Source organism: Peromyscus eremicus, chromosome 4 (assembly GCF_949786415.1).
Source record: "Peromyscus eremicus chromosome 4, PerEre_H2_v1, whole genome shotgun sequence".
In the NCBI taxonomy this organism is placed as follows: Eukaryota; Metazoa; Chordata; class Mammalia; order Rodentia; family Cricetidae; genus Peromyscus; species Peromyscus eremicus.
Window position 1 is genome coordinate 49,455,672 of NC_081419.1, and position 15,914 is coordinate 49,471,585.

General features: G+C 39.7%; 1 protein-coding gene across 5 annotated transcripts in view; it reads left to right on the forward strand.

Moving 5' to 3' along the window:
* Positions 1-15,914, forward strand: part of Dync1i2 (dynein cytoplasmic 1 intermediate chain 2) — a 53,963-nt gene that overhangs the window by 1,116 nt on the left and 36,933 nt on the right. For all 5 annotated transcript variants that reach the window (XM_059260677.1, XM_059260678.1, XM_059260676.1 and 2 more), the window contains exons 2-3: positions 1,302-1,418; positions 4,446-4,563. In XM_059260677.1, the coding sequence (XP_059116660.1) occupies positions 1,311-1,418; positions 4,446-4,563 (226 nt within the window). In that variant the 5' untranslated portion in view covers positions 1,302-1,310. The remainder of the gene's footprint in view (positions 1-1,301; positions 1,419-4,445; positions 4,564-15,914) is intronic.

The following is a 15,914-nucleotide window of genomic DNA, read 5'->3' on the forward strand; positions in this document are numbered from 1 at the left end:
CTGGGAGTATATGTAAGAGTGTATATTATATGATTATATTAAAGGGATTTCCCTGTCACCTGCTCACCATTTTTTTGTCTTCTGTCCTGTCAGTCTTTCTGGAGTACTGTAATCAAGATTTCCCTTTTGCATTTACAGTAGGTGAATTTTGCCCCCTTACCAGCTTGCCCTTAATCCAAATTTATTGTGTTTCTTAAGAGAGCCTCCTAAGATTTTCAAGATGTTATTCGCCCAGTTCCTAAATCTAAACCATTTATTCCTGAAATTGTACTGAGAGAGACACTGACAGAGAGTAAACCAGTAATGCAGACAAGGTAACAAACTCCTGGCTCCTAGCTTACACTCAGCCCATAGGTTACTTTTCTAGTTCAGAAAGATCCTAGTTCATCACTCCTTCATAACCATATGGAGTCATGTTCATGTTTGTAAGCCCATCTACTTTACACAGGACTCAGTTAGCCACTGTCATTCTAATGTTAAGACTGCCGTGCTGTGAAGGGGACAGAAATGAGGAAACAGTCCCAGACTCAAATAGATGATAATCATATCAAAATGCCGTGAGAAGGTGTAAGGGTGGGAAAATATTTCAGTTGATCGTTATGGAACATCTATAGAACTTAAAGAATTTTTAGAAATTTTCTTTTTAACCATTCAGTGTCTTCATCAAGTTTCTTGGAACAAATGCATAAATCTCTGTTAATATTTTTGGTTTCATGGCTGAAGACTAAACGTTCTTGCTATGTATGGCCCAGGCTGCTTGGAACTCAGAATCTTCCTGCCCTGCTTCTGGAGAGCTGGGATTACAGGTGTGAACCATCATACTCTGTTAAGACTTAAGTTTAATGCCAACCTGTCTTTTGTTTTAAACACTAGTTATGACTTTTATTACCTAGTACTCAAATACAGAGTCATCAAAAACCTTTGGATGTTCTGGCTGACTCCTGTAATCCAGCACACCAGCGTCTGAGACAGGAGGATTGCCATGAGGACATCCTAGGCTACGTCATGATTTCAAGGCCAGCCTGATTACAGAGGGCGACATTGTTAAATTGGTCTTGGGACATTAAAGCACTCACTGTGTGCTAGTTATTGTGCTCAAGTTTTGGGTGATACTTGTTCATACATTTGTTTATAATTTTTCTTTTGTCTTAATGGTATGTATCTGTTTTTATTATTTAAAAATATAACTTGTGTGTTCTTCTTAGGTAGCATTGAAATTCCTAGCTTTTTGGTACATTTTAAGTCTGCTACTTGTTTTAATCAATGTAGTGATGATTGTAAATGTTGGTATGCTTTTTAAGGTCACAACCATGTCGGACAAAAGTGAATTAAAAGCCGAGTTGGAACGGAAGAAGCAGCGTTTGGCCCAAATCAGAGAAGAAAAGAAGAGAAAAGAAGAGGAAAGGAAAAAAAAGGAAGTATGTTTGAGTCAATAAAACAAACAACCCCCCCTCATACATAAGTACATTCTGTTTCAGGTGCTTAGACTTCCTGTGAGAACTGCAGGAGAGTGGCCGTCCAGCAGTTGCTGCTGCCAGTGTAGCATTACCAGTGACTCTTACTGTAAAGCTAGGCAGATGGAAGTGACGGACAGGTACAGTAGGATACTCTAACAGGCCAGAAGCAGTTCATATCAGTTGATGCATTTCTAAGTTTTGAGTTATGGAAATTGAATTTATTCATGTAGTCTCCTAAGGATATATTTTTATGCCACGTAAGGTCATCTGCATTACAATACTTTATAAGATAGCATGTATATGTTTATCATAATAAATTCATTATTCAGATACTTTGCTAATTTGCTAGAATGATATTACTGGCAAACTGAGCTATATATAACAATTTATTTGAGTAGAGGATATGCATGTATTTAACGTTTATTGTAAGTTAGTCATTAAAATATATTTACTGAGCAGTAGATTTGATAGTACCAAAAAGGTACTTTTATCTTCTGATTTTGCTTATCCCATACTGTAATCTATAAATATCACAAATATACATTAGCTCTGAGCTGGACATATTTCACTTGTCCTACATTGACATTTACACATTAGTCCCTATTGCAGCTCTCCGGGCAGATTTGTTTACTTGTATTATAGATACACTTCAAATGGCCAATATACCATAACTTGCCCTAAGTGTGCCTGTTGTACCAAGTTTATGTATGTAAATACCAGGGTTACAACACGACGATTAAGCATCTCTCAGGAGCTAGAGAAAGAGCATTGGCAGAAAAACAGTTAACACAGTGACTCAGAAGTTATGTGCAGCGTTGCTAAGATACTTCAAAGGATGGTATTGAAGAGTTTCCTACTTTTTCCTATAATTTCCCGAACCTTTCTGTGATATGCAGAAAAAGGTTGGAGCTTTACATTGGCTATTTGATTCACAGTTGACTGGCAGAGTCGATCCAAAGAGTATTTATAACATTAAACTGTTCAGTAGTGAGAACAAACTTGATTTTTATTTTTTACAGGTGGCCATAAGTGGCCTCTAAGGAATAATTACTACGTGATTGATGTCTAACTTAAAATCTTTAAAACATGATGAGACAGTGAGCAGTGAGTCTACTATATTGCACACAGTGAGGGGTCAGCTTGATAACAGTATCTCTTTTGCTGTATTTTGATGAAAATAAGTTAATATGACATAAAAAATATGTCATATTTGTGACTAACAAAATTCATTCAATATATGAGTAATAGTTGTTTACTTGACAAGCTTTTCACTGAAAGCTTGAGCTTTACTTGATATTTTATATGCTTTAAGCTTGTTGAAATTGTCCAGTGTAGCTAGAAGATTTTGCTAAAATTATATATAAATGGCTAAAATAAAAGCTGGGAGGTAGAGGCAGGCAGATCTCTGAGTTCTGAGTTTGAGGCCAGCCTGGTCTATAGAGTGAGTTCCAGGACAGCCAAGGCTACACAGAAATCCTGTCTTGAAAAAAACAACAACAACAAAAGTTGGTAAAATTTTTCTAACATAAATGTTTTGTGTTACTAAAAATATAAATTTTGGTTTTAACCCATCCCAGCTATCTGTTTTTGTTACTAAAATAAGACCTGAAAGCTGGCCTTAGTGGTGTTTGCTTGTAACCCTAGCTACTTGGGAGGGTTAGATAGGAAGATCTCACAAGTCCCTAGAGTTGAGGCCAACATGGGTAACACCCGGGGGCGGGGGGGCAGATAAAATAATGATAATGTCTAAACTTTTAAAAAATGAGTGTTCTCTAGAAGATTTTTTAAAAATTACATGTGTGTGTATACACACATAAGTACAGGTGCTGTAGGAGGAGTCCAGAAGAGTTTAACAGCTGGAGTTAAAGGTGTTGTGAGTTGCCAGACATGGATGCTGGGGACTGAACTTGGGTCCTGTGCAAGAGCAGTGTGGACTCTCAACCACTGAGTCATCTCTTCACCTTCTCTAGAAGAGTTTTTGATAAATAGTCTTTATATAAATTCATTGAAAATTTTATGTAGAACTTTAAAAATGTTTTTTTTCCAACAAATCAAATTGTCTATTACTTCCTTTTTATGTCTTAAATTCCTCTAATTTTCCCCCTCTGTCACACTTACATCTAAGCTTTTGTACCATAGGGTTGGAAACTTCCATGATTCCTCTCCTTGGTCATTAGTTTCATACTATAGAGATTTGAAATTGACTGCTTTTTAAAGACGTATTTGATTCTTAAAAAGTTATTTATGTATTTTAAGACAGACTCTTGCATGTTACCTTGGCTAATCTGGAGCTTACTATGTAGACCAGGCTGTCCTTGAACTTGGGGAAATTCTCTGCCCACTGAATTCTGGGATTACAGGCATGAACTACCATTCCTAGCCTTTTTGAAAATATACTTGTGGAGATGCCTTGATTATATAGAAACATGGATCCAATGAGAATGATTTATAAAAAGAACTTTATATTAAAAACTAATTTTATCCTAAAAGTTTACAGTTATAACTTTGTTTAAAAATATTTTTGTAGCCGGGCGGTGGTGGCATACACCTTTAATTCCAGCACTTGGGAGGCAGAGGCAGGTGGATCTCTGTGAGTTCGAGGCCAGCCTGGGCTACAGAGTGAGTTCCAGGAAAGGCGCAAAGCTACACAGAGAAACCCTGTCTCAAAAAAAAAAAAAAATTTCATATAGGGCTGGAGAGATGCCTAAGTGGTTAATTGCACTGACTGCTCTCTTTGAGGACTGGGTTTAATTCCCAGTACCTACATGGCAGCTCACAAACATTGATAGCTCCAGTTCTAGGGGTCCAACTTCTTCTTTTGGCCTCAGTGAGCACCAGGCAAACATGTGGTGCACATACATAACATTCAAGTAAAACACCATACACATAATATAAATAAAAATAAAAATAAATTGAAATAAAATCTTTTTATAAATAGCAATGTGTCATATTATACATAAACTTGAGTTTTTAACTTAAAACATTTAGACTGATCAGAAGAAAGAAGCTGCTGTTTCTGTGCAAGAGGAATCTGATCTTGAAAAAAAGAGAAGGGAAGCTGAGGCATTGCTTCAAAGCATGGGGCTGACCACAGACTCCCCTATGGGTAAGGATCTGACTGTATCTGTTCATGGGAGACAAGGCAGATATTCTGTCGGGCTCAGACATAGCTGAGCTCAGTGCATTGTTTGATATCATTTGTGTATGGTCTTTGTAGTATATAGTTATTTTATTTGTTTGAGAAATCAAGATTAATACCTACTAACACATACCAAGCTATGAAACTGAATTTTCTTATTTAAATCAGTAATTTACTGTGCATCATACTGTGTTAAACTTAAAGATGAGTATTTCCTAATCTTAACTGTGTATTCCTTTTTGTAGGCTAGGAAAGGTATACCAAGTCAAAGTTATATCACTAGTACTCACAAGCAAATGAGAAGGAAGAGAAATTTATAGTATTCTCTCAGAGCAGTTAGAGACATAATACTGGCTGCTTCTTTGGTAGTCATTTCACTTGGTCTTGTCCTTTTCCTGGGTCATTCATTTTGATAGTTCTATTAGACCAATAGGCTGCATAGAGATACTGGGACAATCAGAAATCATTTAATGCTTACTTAAGTAATAATAAAATAAAAGTTCTGTGTTGGGTGCTGCTATGGAGATTGTATTGTAGTGTGGCAATGACCTTTATCCTTTAGGGACCTGGCATTTCAAGGTTAGTTTTTGAGCTAATGTCTGTGTGTTTGTGTGTGTGATGTGTGTTTGTGTGTATGCGGGTAGGTGTCCATGCATGTAGAAGCCAGATAACCTTGGTATGGTTCCTTGGGTGCTACCCACCTTCCTGACCTCAGGCTCTCAGAGTAGACTAGGCTGCTGGCCATTGAGTGCAGGGATCCGCCAGTCTCCATCTTCCTGCCTGGGACCGCAAGCATGTGCCACCAGGCTGGTTCTGGGGCTAGACCTCAGGTCCTCATGCCTGTGCAGCAAGCACTTGACGAATGGAACTATCTTCTCAGCAGTGTTGCCAGGGTGTTGGAGGTTTGTTTTGGGTTTGGGGTTTGGTTTTTATGACAGGATTTTCTGCCCAGTCTGACCTTAAACTCACAATCCTCTTGCCTTGGCCTCCTGAGTGCTAAGATCACAGGTGTGTAGGCTAATTGCATCTAGCCTAGGGGACATAGACCAGAGTAGTAACAGAGTGACTGCTGTGTGCCTGTTGTGGAACTTCACTGTCCTTGTAAAGCTGGTATTTCTAAAGGTTGTAAGATGAAAAGGCTAATTATTCTTAGGATCTGTTCATTGTTACTTCTTTCTGCTCCTATTTTTCTTATTGATAGAATTTGAAGACTATAGCATATTAACTTTTATGTCTTTAATAATCCTGTGCTATATACTTTGATTTTAAAAACAAATTAATTAGATTTTTTTTTTCTTGTTATCCTAGTAACTGAACCACATCACTTACTAGTGGTACAGTCCTTGAGGGGTCTTGTGTTTTATTTCCTGTGCCGTTGGGTTTAGCTTTCTTCCATGATTTTTTTCCTTCCCTGTTCCTTTTGCCCCCTTGGACTTCCATTTCACTTGCTCACATGTTTTCACTCATAGCCTACCTCTGTTGTTGGTTCTTGAGAGACGTGAGCCGGACAAGCTTGCCCTCTTTCTCCATTTCTAATTCTCCTTCCTATCCTAGAATGTAACCATTCCTGAATTTCTAGAATATATAGTAGGTTCTTTGGGTCCATCTTCTGAGTGCTTGTATTTCTAATGTTTTTCATATTTGTGTGTGTTTAACACTGATAACATTGTATTGTTTAATGGTTTATTCCATGTTGCTACATACATGTCTGGTTATTTTTAACCTGTATTGTATTTCCTTGTGCATTATATTTTACTTCTCCAGTTCCCTACTGTGCATTTAGGTTGCTTCTGTCTGTTTTAATGCCATAAGCAACACTGCAAAGAATGTAGTCCTGCCCTTTGAAGGACAGAAATGTTTCTCTGGGGACATGTCCAGGAATTGACTTTGCTGTGATATTTTGTATAGGCTTACTTAGGTTCTGCTTATCAGTCTCAAGAGTGGCTACAATTGCTTACCCTCTTGTGTCTGTATTATCAGTGAATATTATCCAAGTTTCTAATTTTTGCCAACTTGATGGGCATTTCTGTTGCTGTGATAAAATTTCCTGACAAAAATCAACTTAGGAGAGAGTTTACTTTAGCTCGCAGTTCCAAGTCACAGACTGTCAAAGAGAAATCAGGTGACAGGAACTCAAGCCAGCTAGTCCCATCACATCCACAGCCAAGAGCAGAGCAAAGTGCGTGTGCTGCTCGCTTGCTCACTTGCACTCAGCCCAGTGTTTCTGCTTCTACACAGTTCAGAAGCCCCTGCCTAGAGAGTGGTGTCATCCACATCAGTTAACTTCACTAAGACAGTCCCCCACAACATGCCCACAGACCAACCTAATGTAGACAGTGCCCCATCACGACTCTCTTCCCAGGTGATTCCAGGTTGTGCCAAGCTGAGAATTAAAGCTAATCATCACAGGTAGTAATAAACCCAACATGTTTTAATACATACTTACCTGGTAACTGTCAGTCATTCAGCTTTTCTTCTCTGGGATTTGCACATGTGTGTTCTTTTGCTTGTTTATTATTGAGGTCTTTATCTTTTGGTTTGTAGGACTTTTGTTGCATGGTTTAAAAACAAACAGCAAACAACCTTCTCCTAATCAGTTACCTGCTGACTCTATTCTTAATTTTTATTGAAAAGAGCCTTTCATTTTATGTAGTCATGTCTGCCGGTTACCTTCTGTCTTGCTGTACAGCCCTGTCAGGAATTTGCTGTGTAGACCTGGCTACCCAGTGTCTGTAGGCTTTCAGTGTGTATAGATGGGAAAGGAGAGCCTTTCCACAGAAGAAATGTGAGCCAAGACATGAAAGTGTGCTCAGAGAAATAGCACATGGTTCACTTTGACTGGATGGCAAGGTAGGCAGAGAAAGGATATTAGAAATGAAGGCTGAGGCTAGACTTGGAGGAGCTATTGGGAGACAGTTCACAGGTTTTACCTAGGAAAGCGGTATGATCAGAGCTCTTCTTATCAGCTGTAAGTTGTTGGGGTTTTTGTTTGGGGATTTTTTTTTTTTTAGCCTTTTTTTTTTTTTAAGGTGTGTGAGTGTTTCACCTACACGTATGTATATGTACCACATGTGTGCCTTAGAGGCCAGAGAAGATGTAGAATCCTGTTGTTCAAATTTCTAAATGGTCCTATAATTAAAAAAACTCAAGAGCCAGATATCAGGGTGAAAGCTGAAAGATCAGAGAAGCAGAACAGTCAGCCACTAGTTCTTACCTCTATGAAATCCTCAGCCTAAAGAGAGTGAGTTTCTGTTTCCTCACCCCTTATATACCCTTCTCTGCCCTGCCATATTACTTCCTGGGATTAAATGCATGTGTGCTTCCCAAGCAGAGGCATGAGATCGCAAGTTCTGGGATTAAAGGTGTGTGCCACCACTGCCTGGCTCTGTTTCTCTCCTATACTGGATCAATGTAATGTAGCCCAGTGTGGCCTTGAACTCACAGAGATCCAGATGGATCTCTGCCTCCCGAGTGATAGGATTAAAGGTGTGTGCCACCACTGTCTGACCTCTGTGTCTAATCTAGTGGCTGGCTGTGTCCTCAGATCCTCAAGCAAGCTTTATTTGGGTACACAATATATCACCACGAATCCCCCAGAACTGGAGTTGGGGTGGTTGTGAACCACCGTGTAGGGGTTGGGAACTGAACCAAGGTTCTCTGGAAGAATACTAAGTGCTCTTCTTTTCTTTCTAACTATTGGTTGTTATTTGTGTGTGTGTGTGTGTGTGTGTGTGTGTGTGTGTGTGTGTGTGTACACCACATTGGACATTGGGAGGTCAGAGGACAGCTTGGTGAAGTTGGTTCTCTTCACCTTCATGTGGGTAAAGAGGATCAAACTGAGGTCTTCAGGCCTTTGTGGCAAGCACCTTTTCACACAGAGCCACCTCACCAGCCCCGTTTTCTGTTTTTTTTTTTTTTTTGTTTGTTTGTTTGTTTTAAGACAGGGTCTCTCTATGTAGTCCTGGATGTTCTGGAACTCACTATATAGACAGCCTGCCTCTACCTCCTGAGTGCTAGGAGTAAAGGCTGGCTTCTTTCTTTGTAATAAGGGCTTAGATAAACATTTTACATGGCCATAATCTCATTATAAAATTAATAGGGGATAAATTTATAGTTATTTATATTTAGAATTCCCATAAATTTGACTTCCCTTTTGAAATGTGAAAACAGTTTGAAACACTGATTTTTGAAACTCAAATTCCTAATATTTATTTTTACATATTTTTAAGGAAAATCTTATCCATCCACTCATTCATTCAAAAAATATTGAGAACTTTTGATAAACCAGCCTTAGGGATGGACTTCTGAGTATAGACAATAGAGTTCCTTGCAGACTTCCTGTAGCAGGGCTGGATTAGCATGCTGATATGTCAGAGGGAGACTGAGGGCTGCATTAAATAGTGTGTTCAGGAAGAGCTTTATGAGTGAGAACAGAATAAGCAGAAGGAACCCAACATGCTATAGCTTCGAGTAGGAGCAACCCAGGAGGAGGGAATAGTGAGCACCCAGTCCCTGGTAGATCCAGGCTTAGCCAGGAGGAGGGAATAGTGAGCACCCAGTCCCTGGTAGATCCAGGCTTAGCCAGGTGGTTGCGGTGTCATAAGCCAGAAAGAAGCAGAGTGAAGTGGGTAGAAGCCAGGGGATTTAAAGCCTAGGGTAGGATAGAGAAGCTTTATTTTTAACAAAATCAAAACAAAACAAAAAACCTTTACTAGCCTTTAAGAAAACAAAACAAAAACAAACTTCAATATAACTATGATTAGCTTAGGAAAATGGATGTACATCTTCAAAGTATTTCCCGTTAACAGAGACTTAAAGAATCTAAACATCAAAGGTTTAAAAAAAATCCAGAGTCTAGTATAAGGCAAGAAAGTCCATTCATACTTCAGGTCCTTCTCCAAGAACCAGCATTGTTGTATTACTGCCACTTAGAATGTGATCCAATTTAGCAACCCTTCTTCCTCCCACTAGAGCTTCAAGCTCTGAGATAGCTTCCAGTGTCATATTGACAAACTCCTCAGATCCTAGAAGCACACAACAGTCCCGTTTCCACTCTTCCTCTGTGTGAGTTCTTGATCCTGTGTGCTTGTGCACACGCTCTAGTGGCAGGAGCTGTGAAGAGTCAGTGTCAGCTTGACAACAGGAGCCATGCTGACAGTCTGGGGGCAATGAGGATTCAAGCCAAGACTTCCTTCAATAGAGACTGCACTCATCAGAACTAACTGGCCTTCAGCCGTGGATTTTGTAGCCTCTCTTAGATGGCTTGAGTTTTGAATGTTAACTCCGAGGCAAGTTGATTCAAATAAAAATATTGCTAAGTCAGCTGTTCCTAGCCAGTAACAAGCTGATTTTGTCTCAAGCAGAACTGGAAAAGAAATGATTTTAGCGGAGGCAGCTGTAGCACGGGGTGGCGTCTTGTAGCTGTCCAGCACATTCGTGCCCGGACTGAGCCTCAGCACGTAGAGCTCCCTCACGTGCTGCCTTTTCTGTTTGGTAGAGTCATTTCGTCGTGTTAATTAGGAGGGGTGGCTTACACGCCAGGGAGAACTTAATCAAGTCAGTCCTTGGCTTCCGCCTTTCCATGGGTTCTAGGGAAAGAACTCAGCCTCCAGGCCTGCACAGCACTCCTCCTTACTGGCCAGACTGGCTTTAAAAATCTTTTCTTTATGCCATTGTTTTGGTCTATGTGTAGACGTGAGAGAAAGGGGGAGAATGAAAGGTAAAAAAATATTGTTCATCTTCAAACCATCCGTTTGATGTTTTTGCTACACTAAACTATGAAAAGACTGTAAATAGCTACGCTTTTTCTTTTTAATGAAAATGTATTTCATGAATATGAGTGGTTACTGAAAGATTTTAACTTTTTTAATATCTATTTTTCTTTTATGAGTGTTTTACCTGCTTGTATGTATGTGCACCATGTGCATGCCTGCTGTCTGTAGAGGTCAGAGAGGGTGTCAGCCACCATATTGGTGCTGGGAACTGAACTGGGAATCTTCTGTGGCCTGGTTAGAGTTAGTGTTGCTGTGATGAAACCCCATGACCAAAGCAACTTGGGGAGGAAAGGGTTTATTAAAGCCTTGTGCTCCCACATCACTATTCAACTGAAGGAAGTCAGTCAGGACAGAAACTCAAGCAGGATAAGAACCTGGAGACAAGAGCCGATGCAGAGGTCATGGAGGGGTGCTGCTTACTCTCTTGTTCCCCAAGGCTTGCTCAGCCTGTTTTCTTATAGAGCCCAGGACCACCAGCCCACGGTGGCTCCACCCATAATGGACTGGGCCCTCCTCCATCAATCACTACTTAAGAAAATGCCCTACAGGCCAGCCTGCCTACAGCCTGATTTTGTGGAGACATTTTCTCAATTGAGGCTTCTCTCTCAGATGACTCAGCCTCTGTCAAGTTGACATATAACACTAGCCAGCATGTTTTGTTAGAGCATCAAGTTCTCCTGACTACTGAGCTATCTCTTCATCCCAGTGTCCTCTTGATTAAATACAACCTTACTATTTGACATGAGAATATTAGAATTTTTAGCCGCCTGTAAGAGCAGAAAGTTAGATCTGGCCAAAATAGAGCAGGGCACCAGTAAGCAGGCTTTGAGAAACAAGCTAAGTGTCATTGCCTTCATTTAAATCATTAAAAAATTTAAATAATGTAAAGACATATGAAATTGTGTTTACCAAAAGAGCATAAGCTGATTACACAGAATTAAGAATATCTTTCAATAGCTGCTGTGGCCTGGACTGTGTTTAAGATTTTAGCCTTTCCATTTCCTAGTCACATCACTACATATTTTTCCCTTCTTATTTCTAGACTTTTCCATCTCTTAGCGAATTTAACATAATGAAATCAATAAAGGGCCAAACACATTATGGTGATCTTGTTGCCTTTAAATAGTTAGGCCTAAGTGGGGCAGGGATGAGAGGACAGGAGGATGCCTCAGCATGTAAGATTGTATGACTCTAGCAGGAGACCTGGGCTAGGTTCCAAGCACCCCTTAGGTAGATTACAACTACCTGTAATTCCAGCTCCAGGGGATCTGATGCCCTCTTCTGGCCTCTCAGGACACCTGCATTCATGTGCACATACTGCCACATAAACATACACATAATTAAAAATAAATCTTAAAAAATAATTAGGCAAAATGCGTTTCATAATCCTTAAACATACACTTATAAGCCCAGTGCTCATTTGTAATTTGTCACGAAGAGTACAAAATACGGATAAAGCTGTTTTTGGTTTTTTTGGGGGGTTTTTTTGTTTTGTCTTTTTCAATAATCTACAGTTTCAAACAAACAAACAAACCCAGAGGCTGGAGAGATGGCTCAGCAGTTAAGAACAGTTGTTACTCTTGCAGAGGACCCAGGTTTAGTTCCTGGTACCCACATGGTAGCTCACAATCATTTGTAACTCCTGTTCCAGGAGATGGGACTCCTTCTGACTTCTGAGGACACCAGAAAAACATGATAGTTTTTTTAAAAGTCCAGTTTGTATCATGACCTAGCATACAGATACTTGTTTTCTTTTCTCTATAAAAATTTCTTGAATCGTTATCAAACATATTTAAGGTTTACTGTTCAAAACTCTTTAATACGATTTTTCTTTGTTCTTCCCCTCCTCCTCCCCCCCTCCTCCCCCCCCTCCTCCTCTTCCCCCTCCTCCTCCTCTCCCCCTCCTCCTCCTTCTCCCCTCCTCCTCTCCTCCTCCTCCTCCCCTCCTCCTCTCCTCCTCCCCCTTCCTCCTCTTCCCCCCTCCTCCTCTTCCCCCTCCTTGTCCCCCTTGTCCCCCTTCTCCTCCTCCCCTCCTCCCCCTCCTCCTCCTCCCCCTCCTCCCCCTCCTTGTCCCCCTTCTCCCCGTTCTCCTCCTCCCCTCCTCCCCCTCCTCCTCCCCCTCTTCCTCCTCCTCCTCCCCCTTCTCCTCCCCCTCCTCCCCCCCCTCCTCCTCCATGTCACTAGTGAAATCCCATCATATTTGCTTGTAGATTGTTACTTATTTGACCATTTGGCTGGGTTTGTCTGATATTCTTGAGAGAGGGATCACTCACATTTTTATCCCTGGTGTCAGTGCAGGCTAGACCTTAAATATTGGTTCAGTTTTTAAGATCATGTCTTTCTACTTGGGAAGACCAAACAAAAGACACCCTTTTTAAGACACTGTAGACAAATACATAGCAGAAACTGAAATTTGGATATTTCCTAAAATGAATGTTTTAACTTTTAAGTAACCATATCTAAGGAGCTAAGTTTAAGCACAGCATTGCTGGTTAAGTATTGTTTTATTGTTTTCCCCTCTGAGTTTTCTTGTAAGTTTTGGATTCTTTTTTTAAAGTTTTGGATATTTTAAATCAGATTTTTAGAGAGAATCCTGTCCATGTTGCCAGGTCATTTTTTTTAAGTGTAGCCTAATTTTTAATTATTTTTATTTCATGACAAAGAATGTTGGTTCTTTATGATTTGTTTTGTTTTGTTTTGTTTTTTGAGACAGGGTTTCTTTGTGTAGTCCTGGATGTCCTGGAACTCACTCTGTAGATCAGGCTAGCCTGGAGCTCAGAGATCTGCCTGCCTCTGCCCTCTGAGTGCTGGGATTAAAGACATGTGTCACCACCACACAGCTCTTTATGATATTTTAATACTACAAAATTATTTTTATTAACTTTGTATAAAAAATTAATACTTGGCCAGGTGTGGTGGGCCAGGCCTCTAATCCCAGTACTCAGGAGGCTGAGGTAGACAGATCTCTTTTGAGTTTGAAGCCAGCCTGGTCTACAGAAAAAGTTCCAGGACAACCAGGGCTGTTATACAGAGAAACCTTATCTCAAAAAACAAAACAAAAACAAAGAAAAATTTAATTCTCTAATGCTCTAAATTATACTGAAGAAAATATTCTTAATATTAATATTCATAGCTGGGCGGTGGTGGCACACGCCTTTAATCTCAGCACTTGGGAGGCAGAGGCAGGTGGCTCTCTTGAGTTTGAGGCCAGCCTGGTCTACAGAGGGAGTTTCAGGACAGACAGAGCTACACAGAGAAACCCTGTCTCAAAAAACAAAACAAAACAACAAAAACACATAAACATTCATTATCAGAAGAGAGGTATTATAAATGGAGAAATTAGTATTTCAAAGGTTAATATTTAAAGCAATGTTTCTTAGAAGGACAGAAAAAGCAGAGAGTATAAATGTTAAGCCCTAGGCTGGGAGCATATGTCCATCCACAAGGGGGCATTGATGTGTGAGTAGTGTGTGGATTGATTGATGTGCCAGCCGAGAGACCTCACAACTTTGGGTTGTCCCAGAAGCCTGTACTGTCCATTCACCGTCTCTGCCAACATTCTCAATCTCTGTACTCACCTTCCATGGCTGCCTACCTTTTCTATCCCTTCTTCCTAGCAAAAGTCCTTTTCCCAGAGTTTATTCTACCACACACCCTCCTTCACCTCTGAAGCTTCTGTGAGTAGTTGACCAGAGTTAGTGTTAATTTTAAATCTAAGTGCATTTTTAGGTTTTTATGGTTACAAATATTCTAGATATTTCTTCACTGACCAAACACTGTAATGTTAATTTTATATCCTTGGAAAGCCAAGGTCTTAGGGGGTGAGGAAAAGCCTTCTTGACAAAGCTTTCGTCCTAGAGAATGGAACAGTTACTCCTTTCAGGATTACTACGTGATCAGTGAGGCTGTGGTGTGGTTGTTTCATTTTCAGTTGGCACCTCTCTGGTTCTCAGAGAAAGGAACAAGTGTTCTCTTTGCCATGAACTTCTGTGAAGTTAAATCCATTACCATATTATGTTATGACAATACAAAACCTGTTATTGGCTGTTTTATCAACAGAACTTGAAATACAGGTAATCTCATCAAATCACTGTCTTGATAAGCAAGTCATATTTTAAATACTCAACAAAAGCTACATATTAATGGCTTACGATATTTTCAAAGCTAGTTATATTTACAAGCCATTGTTTAAAATGAATTCCAGAAGTGAGTCTTTTCTAAGACTTGGTATCTAATGGGTTCAGGGGCTTTCTGCATCTTGGATGTATGTTTTCACTATTTCAGTGGTTCGTTGATGTCTGAGAGGACAGTGGCATTGCCTTGTTGCATAGTTACTGTATTCTGTCATTTTCTTCTGAAACTAATTGAGCTACAGTGTGGTGGTCAATTAATGTTCCCATTCCCTTGTTTTCTATTAGCTGCCACCCTTGGGTAATAGTAGTGATTTGCATTTTCCTGACAGTCCCTTCTGAGGTACTTTATTTACTCTGATAAGATGAAGTTAGTCAGCTAGATAATAGCTTAGACTTTGTTATGTGTCCTCTCCGTCACTTGCCTTTAAACTGCCCTGAGCACATGGCTGAGTCACCATGAGAATTTGGTAGTTCTGTCACTCTTGATTTCTTTTTCTGAAACATTCATTTCAGAACTGGGTTAATGTATCTATTTATGTACATGTAATTACTATTTAACCTATTTCTAAAGAATATTGCTGACATTTTTAATGCAGTCTTCACAAAGTGAGTTATTATTGAACTTACTGAATAGAATCATTGATACTTGAAATCACCAGAAAGAGGAAAAGACAATGAAAATGGAAAATATTTCTGATGCTTTCCAACAGAGAAATAGATTAATAATAGCTTCAGTATTTTCCTCAGTCTCTCTAGTATGTATCTGTAAAAAAAAAAAAAAAAAAAAAGTTTCTCAGTTATGAAGTTCTATGTACACTATAAAGAACATAGACTTTCTAGTTTGAAGCTCTTTGGTATGGAAATACAGTGCCTCGCTCTGATTTACTAAACATGTATTTGTGTTTACAGCACAGTAGACAAGCAGCTGTCACACACTGCCATTCCTGTGTGCAGCTGGAGCTTAGAGTAGAGAAGCCTCACAGTGAGGGACAGGAAGACAAGGAGAGGACCGGGAAAAGCGGAAGGGTTTTGACCTCATTACCTGACTTTAGATACATTCCTTTTCAGCTATACTGAATTACACATGCAGCACCTAACACAGTGTCACCCATAAGTCAATCAAGTTCACGTGGTTGCATAATTGTTTCTGTTACATTTAATCATAATGTTAGAAATACTGACTTTGTTTTTGATACTGGTTGAAATACAAGCAAGAATTAACCCCTATTAGCTCAGAAACAAGCATTCTAGCTATGGCTTTTCCCCCGTATAGTACTGATTCTAAAACTAGGAATTTACCTTCTGTTTAGTAGATATTAAGAGAAGTCAGTGCAACATAAAATGTGTTGGTCACTTAATGTTGCACACTGAAAGATTATTTTAAAAAGATACTTGGGATTGGGGACAGTTA